We start from the raw sequence: 16,667 nt of genomic DNA, 5'->3' as shown, positions 1-16,667 counted from the left end.
AGATTTTTTTCTTTTATCTTTTGTTGTGTTTTTATGATCCTGCTTATTCTGCTTATTTTGATGGGCTTGTTTATTCCACTTGGGAATTACTGGGTTTCTTGAATCTGTAGATTGAGTTTTCCCGTCACTTTTGGAAAATGCTTAGTCATTGCTTCTGTAGATTTTGCCCTTGTCCCATCCTTTCTTCATTAACCTTTTTCTGTATTTTTTTATTTTACTTATGCTGTCTTCTGTGTTTTCTATCTTTTGTCTCTCCATGCTTTACTCCAAATAGTTCCTTCTGTCACTAATTCTTTATTTTGCTGTGTTAACATGCTCTTAAGCTCATTCCTTGATATCTTAATTTTAGTTATGGCATTTTTCTGTTTTAGAATGTCTGGTTTTTCTTTATATCTACAGGGTCTCTTTTTTTTCTTAATCATTTCTGTTCCTTGCTGAAATGTTCAAGCTTAGCATTCATTTCTTTAAACATGGTAAGCATCTTTGTTTTATAGCCTATTTCTGATATTTGAGTATTTGTGGTCCCTGTGATTTTTTTTTTTTGTTCCCCCTACTGGGCTGTGTTTTTCCAGAGCAGGTACTGTGTCTTATTCTGATTCAGAATGTCGGAGATGAAGGCTGGCTTTCTGTATTTACAGAAAGCTCACAGGTGATTGTGTTATTTAGATAGGATTTTATACCATTGAGTTAGAAAATGCTGAAATGCTAAAGCCTGGGAGGTCAGGCAGTGGGATTTTAGATTTATTCTTTAAGACAAAGAATAAATAGAAATGAATATAGGCCCCCAATGGCAGTTCTAATCATTATTCAGTTAAATATTCCAGTGCACTGCTAGAAACTGAATAAGTTCAAGGCCATGTGTATTGGTTTCAAATCCTGAGATGTTTGTACCAGGGCTAAATTAAACATTTGGCAAGTTGGGGGACTTGGGTTTTAGCTTGTCCCTATTAATAACTTTTAACTGACCATGGAGAAAATTTTGGTGCTTTCTGTCTTAAGTTGGACATGGAATACTTGCATTTTAATTGTCGTAGGGAGTTGATACGCAGTTGGCGACAGGAATAGTAGCTACTATGGCTTCTATTCCTTTGACCATTAACTAACGTTACCATTGCCAGGATCATCACCGCCAGCAGCTAACTATTCTATGCTAGAGACTGTGGTAGATGCTTTATTAAGTGAACTTTTCCTCATGGGCATAATCTAGAGCCTCAGGAATGGATATACCCATGACTGTTATTAATCTAGCTTTCTCAGTTTGTTTTTTTTTTGTGAATCTGATGGTTTATTTTGTTTAAGGAGGAAAGCCCAGAGAATAAACAATAAAATTTAGCAAGTCTTCTGACCAAATATATAACATACACCACCCTATTTGCAAAAATACATTATTTATGATGAATTCATTCATTCATTCAAAAATATGTGTTGACTTTTGTACTCGACAGAATCTAACAAGTAAACAGATACAATTTAAAATATTCTTTAAAATATTTGATGACCTCTATAACCTTTTCATATTATAAAGTAAAACTTAATTTTATTGAAGTGGTTTGTGAGCCCATTTTTGAATGGTGGTGGATTTCACTTCATAGTTCCTGCAAAGAAATGAAGCCATGGTGTGGTAAGGGAGAACTCGAAGCCAGTGGTCTCGGTGTAAACACGTAAACATAGCATGTCATCTGTTAGGCATTTGAGCTAAGCATTTATAATATTGAATATGCAATGGTGGCTAAAGTGTCTCCAATTTAGCATTTTCTTTTTTAGCTTATTTTCCAGTTATGCAACATATATTTTGTTCTCTATCGTGACATTTGATGGTGTCTAGACCATCAGCTAAAAAGATGCGTTTTATTTTTATTTTACATTACACTTGAGCTCAGCTAGACAAAACAGTTCAAAGTCATCTGTATTTGGGGATGACGAGAAAGAGGACAGAATCTATTTGTTCAGCAGCTGAGACCTAGTTTTGGAAGTCAAGGTTGTATTTGTGAAAGGTGGAATTTGCCGACTTTTGCTTTACAATGGATTTTTTTGTGGTGTTTTCTTTTAAAACTTTTGCTGAATCTAATTTTGCCTACTTCACATATGCATTCCTGCAGGCACACTCCCAGGTGTATGCTCTAAATGTGTGCATCGTACCTGATCAACTAGGAAAGCTTCTACACCAGAAGCATTCAGTGGTGTTCTGCCTCTCATTTTCTCAGTAGCAATGAGAGGTAAGAGCCTTTGGATCACAGTGGTAGGTGGCCGCTGCCCATAACACTTCGGCGCCCACTCTTTGATGCCGTAGGCACCACCGTGTGCTGGTGTGTGCAGTGTTTCTCCTCTCATGACCAGATTATTGAGGCTTGTACCTGATACCGTTGCTGCTGGCTGCGGGACAAGGGAGTAGAACTTGTTTTCTTTCAGTCGCTTTCAGGTGGGAGTTTCTGTATGTTGATTACAGAATGTGTTGGTGACATTGCCACTTTTCCTTAGAGTTTCACGGGACTTTGTAATTTTGGGATTCTAACTTTCAAGAAATTTAGGCAATGGATTTAAGTCTCCTGTGTGTGGAGGTTGTTTTCTGTTTTTGCTTTTCTTGTTGTTGTTTTTTAAAACATCTCTTTCCAGTAGGAATCAGGGAAGGGAAACAGGTTTGCGGTGGGCCTTGCTTTTAACCTGTTCTAAAGAAGCGGGCCACATGGTGTAGGCAGAAGGTTTAAAGGCCACTGGCAGCAGCCGTTAGTCTCCAAGGTGTCTCCAGGGAAAAATTACTATCAGTTCCTCAGCCCTGGAAAAATATGGCATATCAGCTAGCTTTTCTTCCAGTTATTCTTCAGCTTAGCAAAGTATGCTTCTAGGGGTATCACCTTTTATGGAATTTTCTCTTTGCTGTTTAAAATAAAAAGAAAACTCTTATTTCATTTGGGTCAAATGAAATTGTTAGCACAACTATAGGATATTTTCGTTTGGTGGATTGTGAGAAACAAGTGGACTTTCAGCTATAAAATATTTTCTCTAGTTAAATATAGTAAGTTGTCCACTCTTAGCTTTTATCATTCTCTCTATGAATCACACATCATTTTTCACATCATAATGTCATTTGTCCAGGTATTCTTTAGGGATTTCCCTAAAAAGGTTAATGATCTCGGCGTCTTTCTAACCATTAAGGTTCAGGATTAAATTTGTCTTCTTTCTCAGACATGTTCCCAGTAGCAGTATATTCTTCTTTATCCTATTTAGCCACCATGGAGATCCGTTTATTCCTTCCTGTGCTTTTCTGTTATGAATGTTAACTTTTCTTGGTGGATAGATTGTTGACTGTGTCTGGGGTTTTTGTTCTGTTGTATTTTAGATGTGGAAAGTTGTATAAGATGAGAATGTCTCAACCTTGTGTTTGCTGAGGACTGAGCATTATCCTCATTCATGCCCTGTAAGCTTGCTGGGCACGTGGTCTTTATCGACTCTGCCATCTCAGAAAATAGAGAAAATAAGTAAAACCAAAAAAGGGTAATTGGAAAAAGCTCCTGTGGAGCAAAATTGTCACATAGCAGAATGATTCAGTAGTTTCAGGGGAACTTTATAGATTGAACTTTTTTTAAAGTCTTTTTATTTTTTGGTCTTTTAACAAGCATTTAGTTAAGGTACAGATACTTCAAATATGATGATACTGAAAATACCTTATTTTGATGATGGAATGTAGTAAGAATAATTTTCCCAGGAAGTCTACATTTTATTTTATAAATTAAATTATATCTTTAAACTTTAAAAACTATACTGTCAAATTTTATGCCAAAATAAGTCTCAGAGAAATAAAGGCTAAAATGTGTAAAAAATAATAGAAAATCTATAATAAAATAGGAGTGAATATTTGTCTGACCAAGATGGGGGTTTTGAAAGCATATGAAGAAATTGTATTTTTGTGTTTTGTCATTATAAAATAGATAGACAACATTAAAAAAAATGCAGAACTTCCAAGGCCAGCTATGTAAATTGTGGGGCTGGCCCAATTCCAAATGAAAATGTAGACTCCTTATTCAAAACATAGGAAAATGGACCAGAAAGGTGCTCAAGTATAAAGCTTTTCCTTCCGTGGTCTTTCTCTTCTTGTCAGGGTGGTTTTTATTTTCTATTTAATGCCATCAGTGTAAAGACATCTAAATTTTGAACTGTTGGCACGAATCCTACCATTTGTCTTCATACCGTGTGATACTAGCTTTCGATGCAAATGTAAGAACATGTAACTCGTGTGGAATCATCAAACTTTTTTTTGTTTTTTTGTCTTCAACTTTTAAGCGCAGGGTACATGTGCAGGATGTATAGGTTTGCTACGTAGGTAAACATGTGCCACGGTGGTTTCCTGCACAGGTCATCCCATCCTAGGTGTGAAGCCCAGCATCTATTAGCTATTCTTCCTGACGGTCTCCCTTCCCCACCACACCCCTCCAGTAGGCCCCAGTGTGTTGTTCCCCTCAATGTGTCCATGCGTTCTCATTATTCAGTGAGAATATGTGGTGTTTGACTTTTGGTTCCTGTGTCAGTTTGCTGAAGATGAGGGCTTCCAGCTCCATCCGTGTCCCTGCAAAGGACATGATCTCATTCCGTTTTATGGCTGCACCATATTCCATGGTGTATATGTGCCACATTTTCTTGATCTAGTCCATCACTGATGGGCATTTAGACTGAGTCCATGCCTTTGCTATTGGGAATCGCCAAACTTAAACAATTTGTATTTTGTGCTTGTACATTCGTGATCATTTTTCTCAGAATAGTGGAAACACTGCATAAAACTATCTCCACAATAGCCATTTTCGTTTCACTTGATTTGTGCACCTTCTGCTAACACTGTCTGTCTTCCATTTTGCTGCGGAGTAAGGAAGGACTGGAAGGGAAAGGAATTATGAATTTTGAGGAGTCTAGCTCCGGGCTGAAACCCTGTGTGATTTTTTTCAGGCCTCACCATAGGCGATGACAAAGGCTTTACCTGGTGGCCTCATGGGGGAAAGTGCCCTCCCGGTAGTAGACAATGCAACAGCCAGTGCATTGCAGTCGAAGTGGAGTTGTAATGAAGGGGTGAGACCTCCCTGGCTAGTCGTGCTCTTATGCCTGTTCGCATTCCTAGCCCAGACACCTTCTTTCCCCAATCTCTTTATCTGAGCTCTTTGGCCGAGGTCCTCTTCACGCACCTCTGCCAAGGCTTTTTGTGGAAGGAGGAGTTGGAAACTTCAAAGACATTTTCTTTACTCTGACCTAGTACTAGTTACTTTTCAACTCGTAGTCCTTCCCCCTCACCCTTCCCCTGACCGCTGAGTTTATAAAACTGCTGGGGCGTTTCATTCAGGGCTCCCTCGGCAGCGAGACAATCCCCGTACTCACAGTGATCCACCTCACTCTTGATGCATGCAATGTTCAGTGGGGAGACACGGGACTAGAGGGAGTTGGTGCTGCCCTTGGTTTTAGAGCCTTGTTTATCCTCTTACATCACAGTGAGTGATCAGCTTTCTTCTCTGGCTTGTTGCGCTAATCCACTACTTCGAGCTCTTTCTTTCAGCCTTCAGGTTGTCCTGTCATTCTCTGTTCTTCTGCATATCATTTTCACTGTTAAGTGGTTAGCTAACACGGGGAAGTAACGTGAATAAGAAAGGATATGATGGTAGGGTTCCTTGTGCTAAAAACTTTAGACAAGTTAAAATTAAACACGTTGAAGTGTGCAGTGAATGATTCATAAATCGGGTAGCTCCCTGAACCAGAATAGGTTACGGAGACTCCAGTGCTGCCGAGTGGTTTGAAAGAATTTATGGACAGAAAAAGTTAAAGTGACATAGAGAAAATGGAAGTCAGGTACAGAAACAGCTGGATTAGTTACAGCTTGGCATTTGCCTTATTCGGACATTGTCTGAACAAATGGCCACCTTTATTGGGTGAAACTCTGTGACTGGTAAAAGAGTAGCTAGCAGTCTGTTTAGACATCCAGTTAGATTACAGCTCACTACGTATGAAGAACCTTTAGGCTGAACGTACAAGGAGGAAACTTAAAGCAAAATTGGATTTAACACTTGGTTGCTGTGTTTCTTGTAACACCACTGTCTTCTTTCTGCATTTGAAGCAAGTTCTGGCGGCCCTTCGAGGCTCAGTGTCCCCACTCACTCAGTGGTGGTCATAAAGGGCTTACTGTGTGCTCTGAGTCTCTGTGTACTCTCACACTTCTGTGTTCATGGGGTATTGTGGACGCGTTCCCCAAATGGGCCTCAGGGAACTGGGGACGAGCATATTGCATGTATCTCCTTGCTCATGCCCATTATCCATTGTTACATCAGACTTCATTTAACACAAGTTCAAAGATGAGAATTTCAATCAGCAAGAAAAAAGTCCCATCAAAAAGTGGGCTAAGGACATGAATAGGCAATTCTTAAAAGAAGATATACAAATGGCCAACAAACAGGAAAAAATGCTCAGCATCACCAATGATCAGGGGAATGCAAATCAAATCCACAGTACGACGCCGCCTCACTCCTGCCAGAATGGCCATAATAAAAAATAATAGACAGCGGCAGGGATGTGGTGAAAGGGAGCACGTTTACACTGTTGGTGAGGATGTAAGCCAGTACAGCCACCGTGGGAAACAGGGTGGAGATGCCTTGAAGAACTAAAAGTAGATCCACGATTTGATCCAGCAGTTCCACTCCTGGATAGCTACCCAGAGGAAGAGAAGTTGTTATAGAAAAAGATAACTGCGCACACGTTTATAGCAGTTGCAAAAATACGGAAGCAGCTCAAATGCCCATCAGTCAACGAGAGGGTCAAGAAAATGTGGTGTATATGGAGGATGGAATACTCCTTAGCCACAAAAATGGACAAAATAATGGTATTCACAGCAACCTGGATGGGATTGGAGACCATTATTCTAAGTGAAATAACTCAGGAATGGAAAACCAAACATCTTATGTTCTCACTCATAAATGGGAGCTAAGCTATGAGAATGCAAAGGCATAAGAATGACACAATGGACTTTGGGGACTTAGGAGAAGGGGTTGGGGGTGAGGGATAAAAGACTACACATTGGGTACAGTGTACACTGCTCGGGTGATGGGGCACCAAAATCTCAGAAATCACCACTAAAAAACTGATCCGTGTAACCAAACACCACCTATTCCCCAAAAGCCTATTGAAAAAAAAAAAGATGAGGAATGGTCAGTTTGATACAGAAGAATATTCCTATTAATTAAGAAAAGGAGATTCTCAGGAAAGAAAAAGAAGTTCAGAAAAAAAAATTTCAGAACAATAACAGCAGAGCATTAATCCTAATGTGGGACCCTTCTGCGCATAGAGCTCCGGGCACAGGTTGTATGTCTGCAAAGCTGGCCCCCAAAACCTCTACACATTAAATAGCTATAATAAAAGGATAACAATTAGGAATGATTTGCAGTTTGAGTTTGCAGTTATTTGCAAATTAAAGCAATAATAGATGATTTATTCGTATTTTGAAATTAAGATTTCTTGAAATTTATTTCAGTAGTTTTTGGAGAACAGGTGGTTTTTGGTTACATGGATCCGTTCTTTAGTGGTGATATCTGAGATTTCGGTGCACCCAGCAGCCAGGCGGTGTACACTGTATCCAATGTGTAGTCTTTTTTCCCTCACCCCCTGCCCCAGCCTTCCCCGTGCGCGTCCCCAGAGTCCATTATATTGTTCTTACGCCTTTGCATCCTCATGGCTTAGCTCCTAATTGTAAGTGAGAACTTACGATATTTGGTTTTCCATTCGTGAGTTACTTAGAATAATGGTCTCCAGTTCCATCCAGGTTGCTGGGAACGCCATTATTTTGTTCCTTTTTATAGCTGAGTAGTATTCCATGGTGTATATTTATGAAACTAAGATTTTAAAAGAAAATCATGTCCCGTGTTGGTGAAAATATGATCAAATAGTGACATACTGCCAGGAGGAGTGTAGTTATTTGAAAGCAGTTTGTCTCTCTGTATTAAGAACTTTCAAATTATTCATACCCTTTAGCCTGATAACTCTTATTCCAAGACAGAAATTATGATAAAGGTTTAAGTTGTTTGTGAAAACACTATTATAAAAATTATAGGCCAGGCGGGGTGGCTCACGCCTGTAATCCCAGCACTTTGGGAGGACGAGGCAGGTGGATCACGAAGTCAAGAGATCGAGACCATCCTGGTCAACATGGTGAAACCCCGTCTCTACTAAAAATACAAAAAATTAGCTGGGCATGGTGGCGCGTGCCTGTAATCCCAGCTACTCAGGAGGCGGAGGCAGGAGAATTGCCTGAACCCAGGAGGCGGAGGTTGCGGTGAGCCGAGATCGCGCCATTGCACTCCAGCCTGGGTAACAAGAGCGAAACTCCGTCTCAAAAAAAAAAAATTATAAATACCGTACACATCTGACTATGAATATTAAGGTACAGCCATATGATAGACTATTTTGCAGCCATTAAAATGATATTTTAGACATGAGTAGTGTTTATTATACTGCATTAATATTAAATGAAAATAGCAAGATGCCATAGTTCATCAAAGGTGTGTTCAATGACATAAGCATTTCGACAGGGGCAGTAGTGCACACCTGTAGTCCCACCTACTTGGGGTACTGAGGCAGAGGGTCCCTTGAGCCCATCCTGGGCAATGTAGCAAGACTCTATCTGAAAAATAAAAATGAAAATGAAGTCTTTTTTTAAATGCCTAGAGAAAGACTGGAAAAAATAGATCTGAATGTTTAAATAGAGATGGTTATCTTTGGAAAGTTGGGTATTTTATTTTTTCTCTACGTTTTCCTGTATTTCATTTATTCATTTAAAAATGTATTTTAAAAGTATATGTCTTGATCACATGATTTTTATATTGAGATTTTTAAATTTTAAAGGTAGAGGATTTGTGTTTATTCATTTATTATTTTGCTTAATTGTTTTTAAGAACAATTATTAGAAAAGTAATACCCACAGTGTGTGTTTGAAGGATTTAGTTCATTTTGTATTTTCATGTCTGACACAAAATAATAAAAAATTTTTCTTGAATATATGAATGAATAGCTTTTTTATTTTGATACAAAATATGGGATGAGTTAATTGGCTAATGGTAACTAGTCCTAAAATGTAATGTTTTACAAAGTAGGTACTCCGTAAGATGCAGCAGGAAGGACAGATCAATAATGATCATCAAAAATAAGTATTCTGTAGTTTTTTTTTTGAGACAGAGTCTCACTCTGTCATCCAGACTGGAGTGCAGTGGCATGATCTCAGCCCACTGCAACCTCCACCTCCCAGGTTCAAGCAATTCTCATGTCTTTGCCTTCCAGGTAGCTGGGATTACACGCACACACCACTACACCCGGCTAATTTTTGTATTTTTAGTAGAAACAGGGTTTCGCCGTGTTGGCCAGGCTGGTCTCGAACTCCTGACCTCAAATGGGAGGCCTTGGCCTCCCAAAGTGCTGGTTTTACAGGTGTGAGCCACCTCGTCCGGCCAGTATTCTGTACATTTTTATACATACTTGATAACATTTAGCTTATTTTGTTGTGTATTTTTCTTCCTTGAAACCTGGCTCGTATATGCCAGGACAGGTGTTTCTGAATTCATTGATATCATGTTCATATTTCTCTTGTGAGTTCTAATCACTTGTTTATACTGACATTTTCCTATTTGGAAATCATTACTCTTGTTCATAGGAGGAAATATATCTGAATTTCACAAATACATATGTATTGTGCATTTGTAAAATGTGTTGCATATTAGCCAAAATGTGTAACTTCTATGTGGACATAGAGCTTGTCTCTCTTCACTATTGTAGCCCTTGATGTCTCACCCGACGATGAATAAATATGTGTTGAATGAGTTCAAGTCTAGTCTTCTAGACTAGTTCCCCATCATTACGGTTTTCATCTGGATATCCGGACATGGATTTCCTTTAAGCCACGGATAATTGTCTCTAATAATAAATATGCTCATTATTCTTTCCTATGTGTGGGCCTTAGCTTCTAGTAAGGAAATCGAAACCTACATAAATTGGTTTTAAAATGGGCCACTGTGGTTTTCCCATTTCACCCCAACAACTTATTATGAATATATGTATATATTTTTTCAAGATGGTGTCTTGCTCTGCTGCCCGAGCTGGAGTGCAGTGGTGTGAGCTCAGCTCACTGCAACCTCTGCCTCCCAGGTTCAACCAATTCTCCTGCCTCAGCCTCTCAAATAGCTGGGATTACAGGCGCCCACCACCATGCCTGGCTAATTGTTTTATTTTTAGTAGAGACAGGGTTTCTCCATGTTGGCCAGGCTGGTCTCAGACTCCTGACCTCAAGTGATCCACCCACCTTGACCTCCCAAAGTGCTGGGATTATGGGTGTGAGCCACTGCGCCCAGCCAGCTATGAATATTTTCATATAGAAAAGTTGAAGAATGGTACAGTAAATCCTTATATGTCTGCTACCTAGATTGCACAAGTAACAGTTAATACACTTGCTTTACCAAATAATCTAACCATCTCTTCATGCCTCATCTGTTTATTGGTTCATCTTTTATTTATACAGTTTAAGAAAGTTACAGGTATCAACATACTTTGTCTCTAAAAACTTGAGAATTAATCCCCAGTGTTTCCAATGCTCTCAGAGTTTGACTGTATGAAATTATATGTAGACATTTGGAACAGACAGCTGTCGGGAAACTGAACTCCACCCCCTTACTCTATTTTCCATGCTTAGATGGGAAGGATAGGTTAGGAAGGAAGGAAATGAGTTTAGCTCTGTGTACTTTATTTTGTAGTTTACAGAGTTTTCGTGTGTGTCATCTAATTTGAGCTGATATTAGTATTGATAGTAATTGCAGCTCACATCTATTGAACGTTGACTTTGTGCCAGGTACTGTGCAAGTTGACCTTCAGGGAAGCTGCTATGCCAGACTCTTCTCATCCCACGTAGAGTTGGTTGTCATATCTATTTTTCAAATGGATTGATTTGTTCACCTAAAGGAATAGTTTTCAGCCCTGTGTTAAGCCTTTTAAGTTCCTATTTGCCAGCTGCTGCTATTTTTAGACTGAAGTCTTTGGGTTTTGATGAATTCCTAGGACAGAAACGTTTTCTTGGCTATTTTATCTTTATAGGTTGCTATTCAGAATAATATATGAGCATAACTTGGGAAACGTTGCTGAAAACGTTCCTGTTTCTTTGATTGACTGTTTATCAGCCTGTGATTCTAGTATGCTGCATGACTTTAAAAGTGCAGAGTCTCATATAATGTAATGGATTATAAGAGAATGTGCATTTAATAGTTATTTCTTCTTGGATTAATTCCATGAATAATAAAAACAACAGCTACTTTTTGTGCATTTGTTGTACTAGGTACCAGGTGTTGTGATTATCTCTATAATTGTCTATATAATTTACATAAAATGCTGTAAGTTGAGAGACACAGTGGGGTTACATGGCTTGTCCTGTGTCACGTGGCTGATAAACAGAAGAACCGGGCTATGAGTGTTTCAGCTGCATAGTCTCTGTGTTCGACCTCTGCCCTGCTGTTTTCTGTGCTGTGACCTGAGACCCCCTGCTTTATAATTTTGGGGGTTGATTATTAGATATGTACATTTCTGAGCCTTACTTCAGACGTGCTGATTCTGAATCTCTGTGGATGAAGTATGGTTTTTTGTCATTTAGTCGATTTTCATGTACAGTAAAGTTTGAGAACCGTGGTGCTATGCTTTTCTCTAAGCATTTTTATGTTTTAATCTCCGGTAGCCCAGAAAAATAGCCAACTCTATTAATCATTCTTATCCTTGGAGTATATGAAATTTTGGCTTCATCTTTATGCTTCTGTCTTTGCTTCAAGATTGTCATGGATTTTAAGCACCCAGATGGCATCACAGTGCCAGTTATGTTGCCTCGTCGGAGTTTGCTGGTGATGACTGGAGAATCTAGATACCTTTGGACCCATGGGTACGTACTGAAATATGACAGGGCTCTTTTTACTCCATGAGACTTCTCATTCTTCTGTGTCTGAGCCACAGAGACCATGCCCTGTGCCTGCAGATTGAGGCTTTTGGGTTCAAAACTCCTAGGGGCATAAATCTATAGTTTGATTTTTGTTAAACATCACCTTTTTACTTGGAAAAAAATTTAAATTTATAGCAAAGTTGCAAGCATTTTACAGTGAACTTCTTTAATCTTTCACCTGCATTTACCGATTTTGAACATTTGGGACATTTTTTATTTCTCTCTCACATACGTTATTATTGTTTTTACTGAATCATTTTAGAGTAAGTTACGCACATTATGGCTTACTCTTCCATGCTTCATGTGTATTTCCTAAGAACGAGGACACTGTGTATGTCAGAGATTGTCAAGCTCTGGTTAGTGGGCCACATTAGCTCTCAGGCTGTTTTCGTACCACTCTCGAGCTAAGAACGGTTTTTACATTTTTAAAGATTATAAAAGAAAAATACGATGAAGAGTATTTGAGAGAGACTACAAGTGGCCCCAGTGCCTAGAATATTCACTCTCTGGCCCTTTACAGAAAAAGTTTGCCAATCTCTGTTCTATAAAACCACAGTGCGGTGCCAAGTTCAGGAAAGTCAACACTGACAAAATACTCCTACTGTATTCTCACACAGTCCATATTCAAATATCGCAGTTAAATGTGGGAGTACTTTAAGCATTCCTTCCGATCCAGGATTCAGTCTGTGATCCCACGTCACGTTTAAGTCTTGTCAGTTCTGTTTAGTCTTTTGTTTGAAACAGTTTCTCAACTTTTCCTTGCTTGTAATGACATTGACTCTCTTGAGGACGCCAGTTGTGTGGTAGAATGTTCTGCAGTTTGAGTTTGTTTTATTAAATTAAAATCTAAATAAACGAGTATGCGCTTCTGGTAGGGATACATCTTTGGCCTTTTGAGGAGAGACCATTACACTGCTGAAATTTATATATATTCCCTTAAAATACTGCTGAGTTCTGAATTTATTAATTCTGTTCTGCTTGGAGATTTTAGCTGACATATTTTTATAAAAATTCAAGGAAATGAACATGTAAATGACTTTGTAACCTGTCCTAAATGTGAGCCATTAAAAAATAATGACCCGATTTTGTGCACTTAAAATGAAAAAAAAATGATGATGTGATCTATTAATTTCAGGTCTTCTTGGAATTTTGAGAATAATGACATTTTCTTTTCTGGATTCAAGCATTTTTGCTATCACTAATGTTTAAACTTCTAAAGAGTAATAGTATTACTACAGCAAATACAAAATAAGAAATTACTTTTCATATATACATATTGTGAAAATATTTTAATCTATTCTGGTAATAGTACAGATTAATTTTTTCTAAAACAACATTTGATCACATTATTCTCTTACCGAAAGCATGTTGTACTATTAAATGTTAATAGAGTTGTCTGGAAAGTTAGATATAGGTAATATTTATTTTTAATACTGGCTCTGGAGTCAGAATTCTCTGCAGTATTTTCAGGGAAAAAACCCTCAGTATTATTATTATTTTTTTTTTGAGACGGAGTTTCGCTCTTGTTACCCAGGCTGGAGTGCAATGGCGCGATCCCGGCTCACCGCAACCTCCGCCTCCTGGGTTCAGGCAATTCTCCTGCCTCAGCCTCCCGAGCAGCTGGGATTACAGGCACGCGCCACCATGCCCAGCTAATTTTTTATAATTTTAGTAGAGACGGGGTTTCACCATGTTGACCAAGATGGTCTCGATCTGTTGACCTCGTGATCCACCCGCCTCGGCCTCCCAAAGTGCTGGGATTACAGGTTTGAGCCACCTCGCCCGGCCCCAGTATTATTTTTGAAGGTTGCCATTAATACACATTGCCTGTAACGTGACTCTGTGTGTGTGTGTGTGTGTGTGTGTGTGTGTGTGTGAGAGAGAGAGAGAGAGAGAGAGAGAGAGAGAGAGAGAGAGTTAGTTGGGGAAATGGGGGAGGGAGGGAAGGAGACAAAGAGACCAGAGGCAATAAAGAGAGACAGACATCCAACAAATGCTACACCAGCCACTGAGAGGTTTATTGGAGTGTTTGGGTAGAAAGGAGAATAGATTGGAAAAGCATATTTAATACACTTAAAATGCATGTAAATAACAGGAAGTAAGTCTTCATAAAACTTTGATTTCTATGCTGAAAAACAAAAGCACTAGAAAGCATTGTAGAGGGACATGGATTGAAAAAGTTCACACTGCCTTGTAATTTTAATTCCGGATACCTCAATCTAACTTGAGTTTGTTCAAGTTGGAATTTGCTGTTGTAGGCATCATACCCTGGATGAAAAGTGAAGATGGCAGCACGGGTAGACCTCACAGTCAGGCATTTCTGCTCGGCTGGTGCAGTCGTTGTCCACATGGTGGCAGTCTGTTTTTTTCAGTTTTCTGCATATGAAAATTAGGAGCTTTCACATACAATTTTGGATCTTCAGCTTCTCTTGAGAAATTGAGACGATCTGACAACATTGGACCTTAGTATTGCTTGGCAGCAGTGCCTGAAAGTATTTATCACTAGCATTCTTTAGGTGGGAGCCTGCTTCTCCAGTTCCCTACCGTTCCCATTCCTTCTGCTACTCCTTCATCCGAGGCTGAGCTTCAGCTGTCCTTTAACACTGTGCTTGTACTGTTGCTTTTATCTCCGAGTTAAATGAAGATTGAATAGCTCTTGAACTCATTTGTGTGTTAAAAGTAGGAGATAGAAAGCTAGACTGAATGAGAATGTATGTTTCGAGAAAAATGAGCAGAACACTGTGCTGTTTTGAAATGAAAGTTAATCCTCTGTGTGTAATGGCAGACAGTAGATTTCTAAACAAGTTCACCTGTTTCATTTATTTATATTCTTATTGAATATTGCCCCAATTTGATTAGAATTTGAGTGCAGAGGGAAAACAGTGTCTAGCAATGTTTCAATAAGTCATTACTTTAACATATGTTACCTGTTCTTAAACATTTGAGTTGGTTGGAAAAGCAGGAACTCCTTGGCCTTTGCCTAAGGTGTAATTTTTGACAAGTGAGAGAATTGACTTAAAGCCGTGACAAAGAATGACTTACTCTTCACAAGAGGAATTAGTTTGCTAACAAGAGCTTGGAGAGACTTATTCCTCTAAAATATCTTGACTTTGTTTGGTACCATAGTTTTCATGTTTATAGCTATTAGAATAACAGTCGTATAAATTCAGGCAACGATTGCTTGCTTTCACCTCTAAAACACTGCCTTTAGCACAGGCTTTTTAAAAAGAGCCATTCTCTACCTTGTGTTATGCGGCTGGCATTAATCACCCTTGACACCGAAACATTTCGAAGACGTGAAATAAAAGAAAATTACACACCAACGTCTCTCCTAACGGAGGTGAGAAAATCCTTAACAGAACATTAGAAAGTCTAATCCCGCAATATATACAAAAAGAAAATATAACCTAGTGGAGTTTATACTAGTATTTCAGAGTTGGTTTAGCATTTCAAAATCAATGTAATTCATCACGTTAAAGGAATAATGGATTAAAAAGCATAATCATCTTGATTGATGCAAAAAGTATATTTGACAAAATTTAGTACCCATTCATGATAAAAACCCAGCAGACCAGGACAAGAAGGGAACTTGCTCAGTGTGATAAAGGGTATTTATGAAAGACTCACAGCCGACATCATACTTAATGGTATTCTGTTGAAAGTTTTTTCCAAAGATACTGAACGAGTCAGGGATGTCTGCTTATACTTTTTCAATTTAATGTTATATTGGATATTTTAGCCAATATGAGAAGCCAAGAAAAAGAAATAAAAATCATAAATATTTGAAAAAAAGGAGTACAATTCTTTATTGCAGATTACATTGTTGTGGATGTAAGAAGTCCTAGGGAATCTACAAGGCAAGCGCTAGAACTGAAAGTGAGTGTAGTGGCATACGAGGTCAGTATTTAGAAATTAGTTTTTGGAAAATGAAACTAAAATGCTATTTAAAATAGCATCAAGACTCATAAACATTTCCTTTCTAGTACTCAGAATTAATGTACTGGGTGTTTAAAAAGCAATTCGCTTGGAATTTTGTTTCTTCTAACAGACGGAGTGACATATAGCAGTGACAAAATGAAAGTTGAGAATTGAAATACATTATAGTTTTCATTTTAGGATCAAATCAATTTTAGGTCAACATTTCTCTTTCTAGATTACCTGGCTTTTTATTATAGTAAAGAGGTATCAACAACTTAAATAAAACATTATAATTTTAAGACCAGGCACGGTGGCTCATGCCCGTAATCCCAGCACTTTGGGAGGCCCAGGAGGGCGATCACCTGAGGTTGGGAGTTTGAGACCAGCCTGACCAACATGGAGAAACCCCGGTGTGCTAAAAATACAAAATTAGCTGGGCGTGGTGGTGCATGCCTGTAATCCCAGTTACTCAGAAGGCTGATGCAGGAGAATCACTTGAACCCAGGGTTAGGTGGGGGTGAGGGCAGGCAGAGGTTGCGGTTAGCCGAGATCACGCCATTGCACTCCAGCCTGGGCAACAACAACGAAACTCCATCTCAAAAAAAAAAATTAGAATTTTATATAATTTGCTGAGATCTTTCAGGCTTAGCACATTCCTTGTGAATATAAAGAAGCCTACTTTCATAGAGAGATAACCTTGCCTAGGGTAAATGAAGCAGAACCCTTGGCCTAAGAAGATCTGAACCTTGGGAATAAGTTTTTAAAAGAA

General features: G+C 38.7%; 1 protein-coding gene across 7 annotated transcripts in view; it reads left to right on the top strand.

The window, feature by feature from the left end:
- Positions 1 to 16,667, top strand: part of ALKBH8 (alkB homolog 8, tRNA methyltransferase) — a 67,607-nt gene that overhangs the window by 23,959 nt on the left and 26,981 nt on the right. For all 7 annotated transcript variants that reach the window (XM_035264430.3, XM_035264434.3, XM_035264433.3 and 4 more), the window contains exon 8: positions 11,817 to 11,923. In XM_035264430.3, the coding sequence (XP_035120321.3) occupies positions 11,817 to 11,923 (107 nt within the window). The remainder of the gene's footprint in view (positions 1 to 11,816; positions 11,924 to 16,667) is intronic.

This window comes from Callithrix jacchus, chromosome 10 (genome assembly GCF_049354715.1).
Source record: "Callithrix jacchus isolate 240 chromosome 10, calJac240_pri, whole genome shotgun sequence".
Lineage (NCBI taxonomy): Eukaryota > Metazoa > Chordata > Mammalia > Primates > Cebidae > Callithrix > Callithrix jacchus.
The sequence above is the reverse complement of the archived record's forward strand: the minus strand, read 5'-3'. Positions and strand labels throughout refer to the sequence as shown.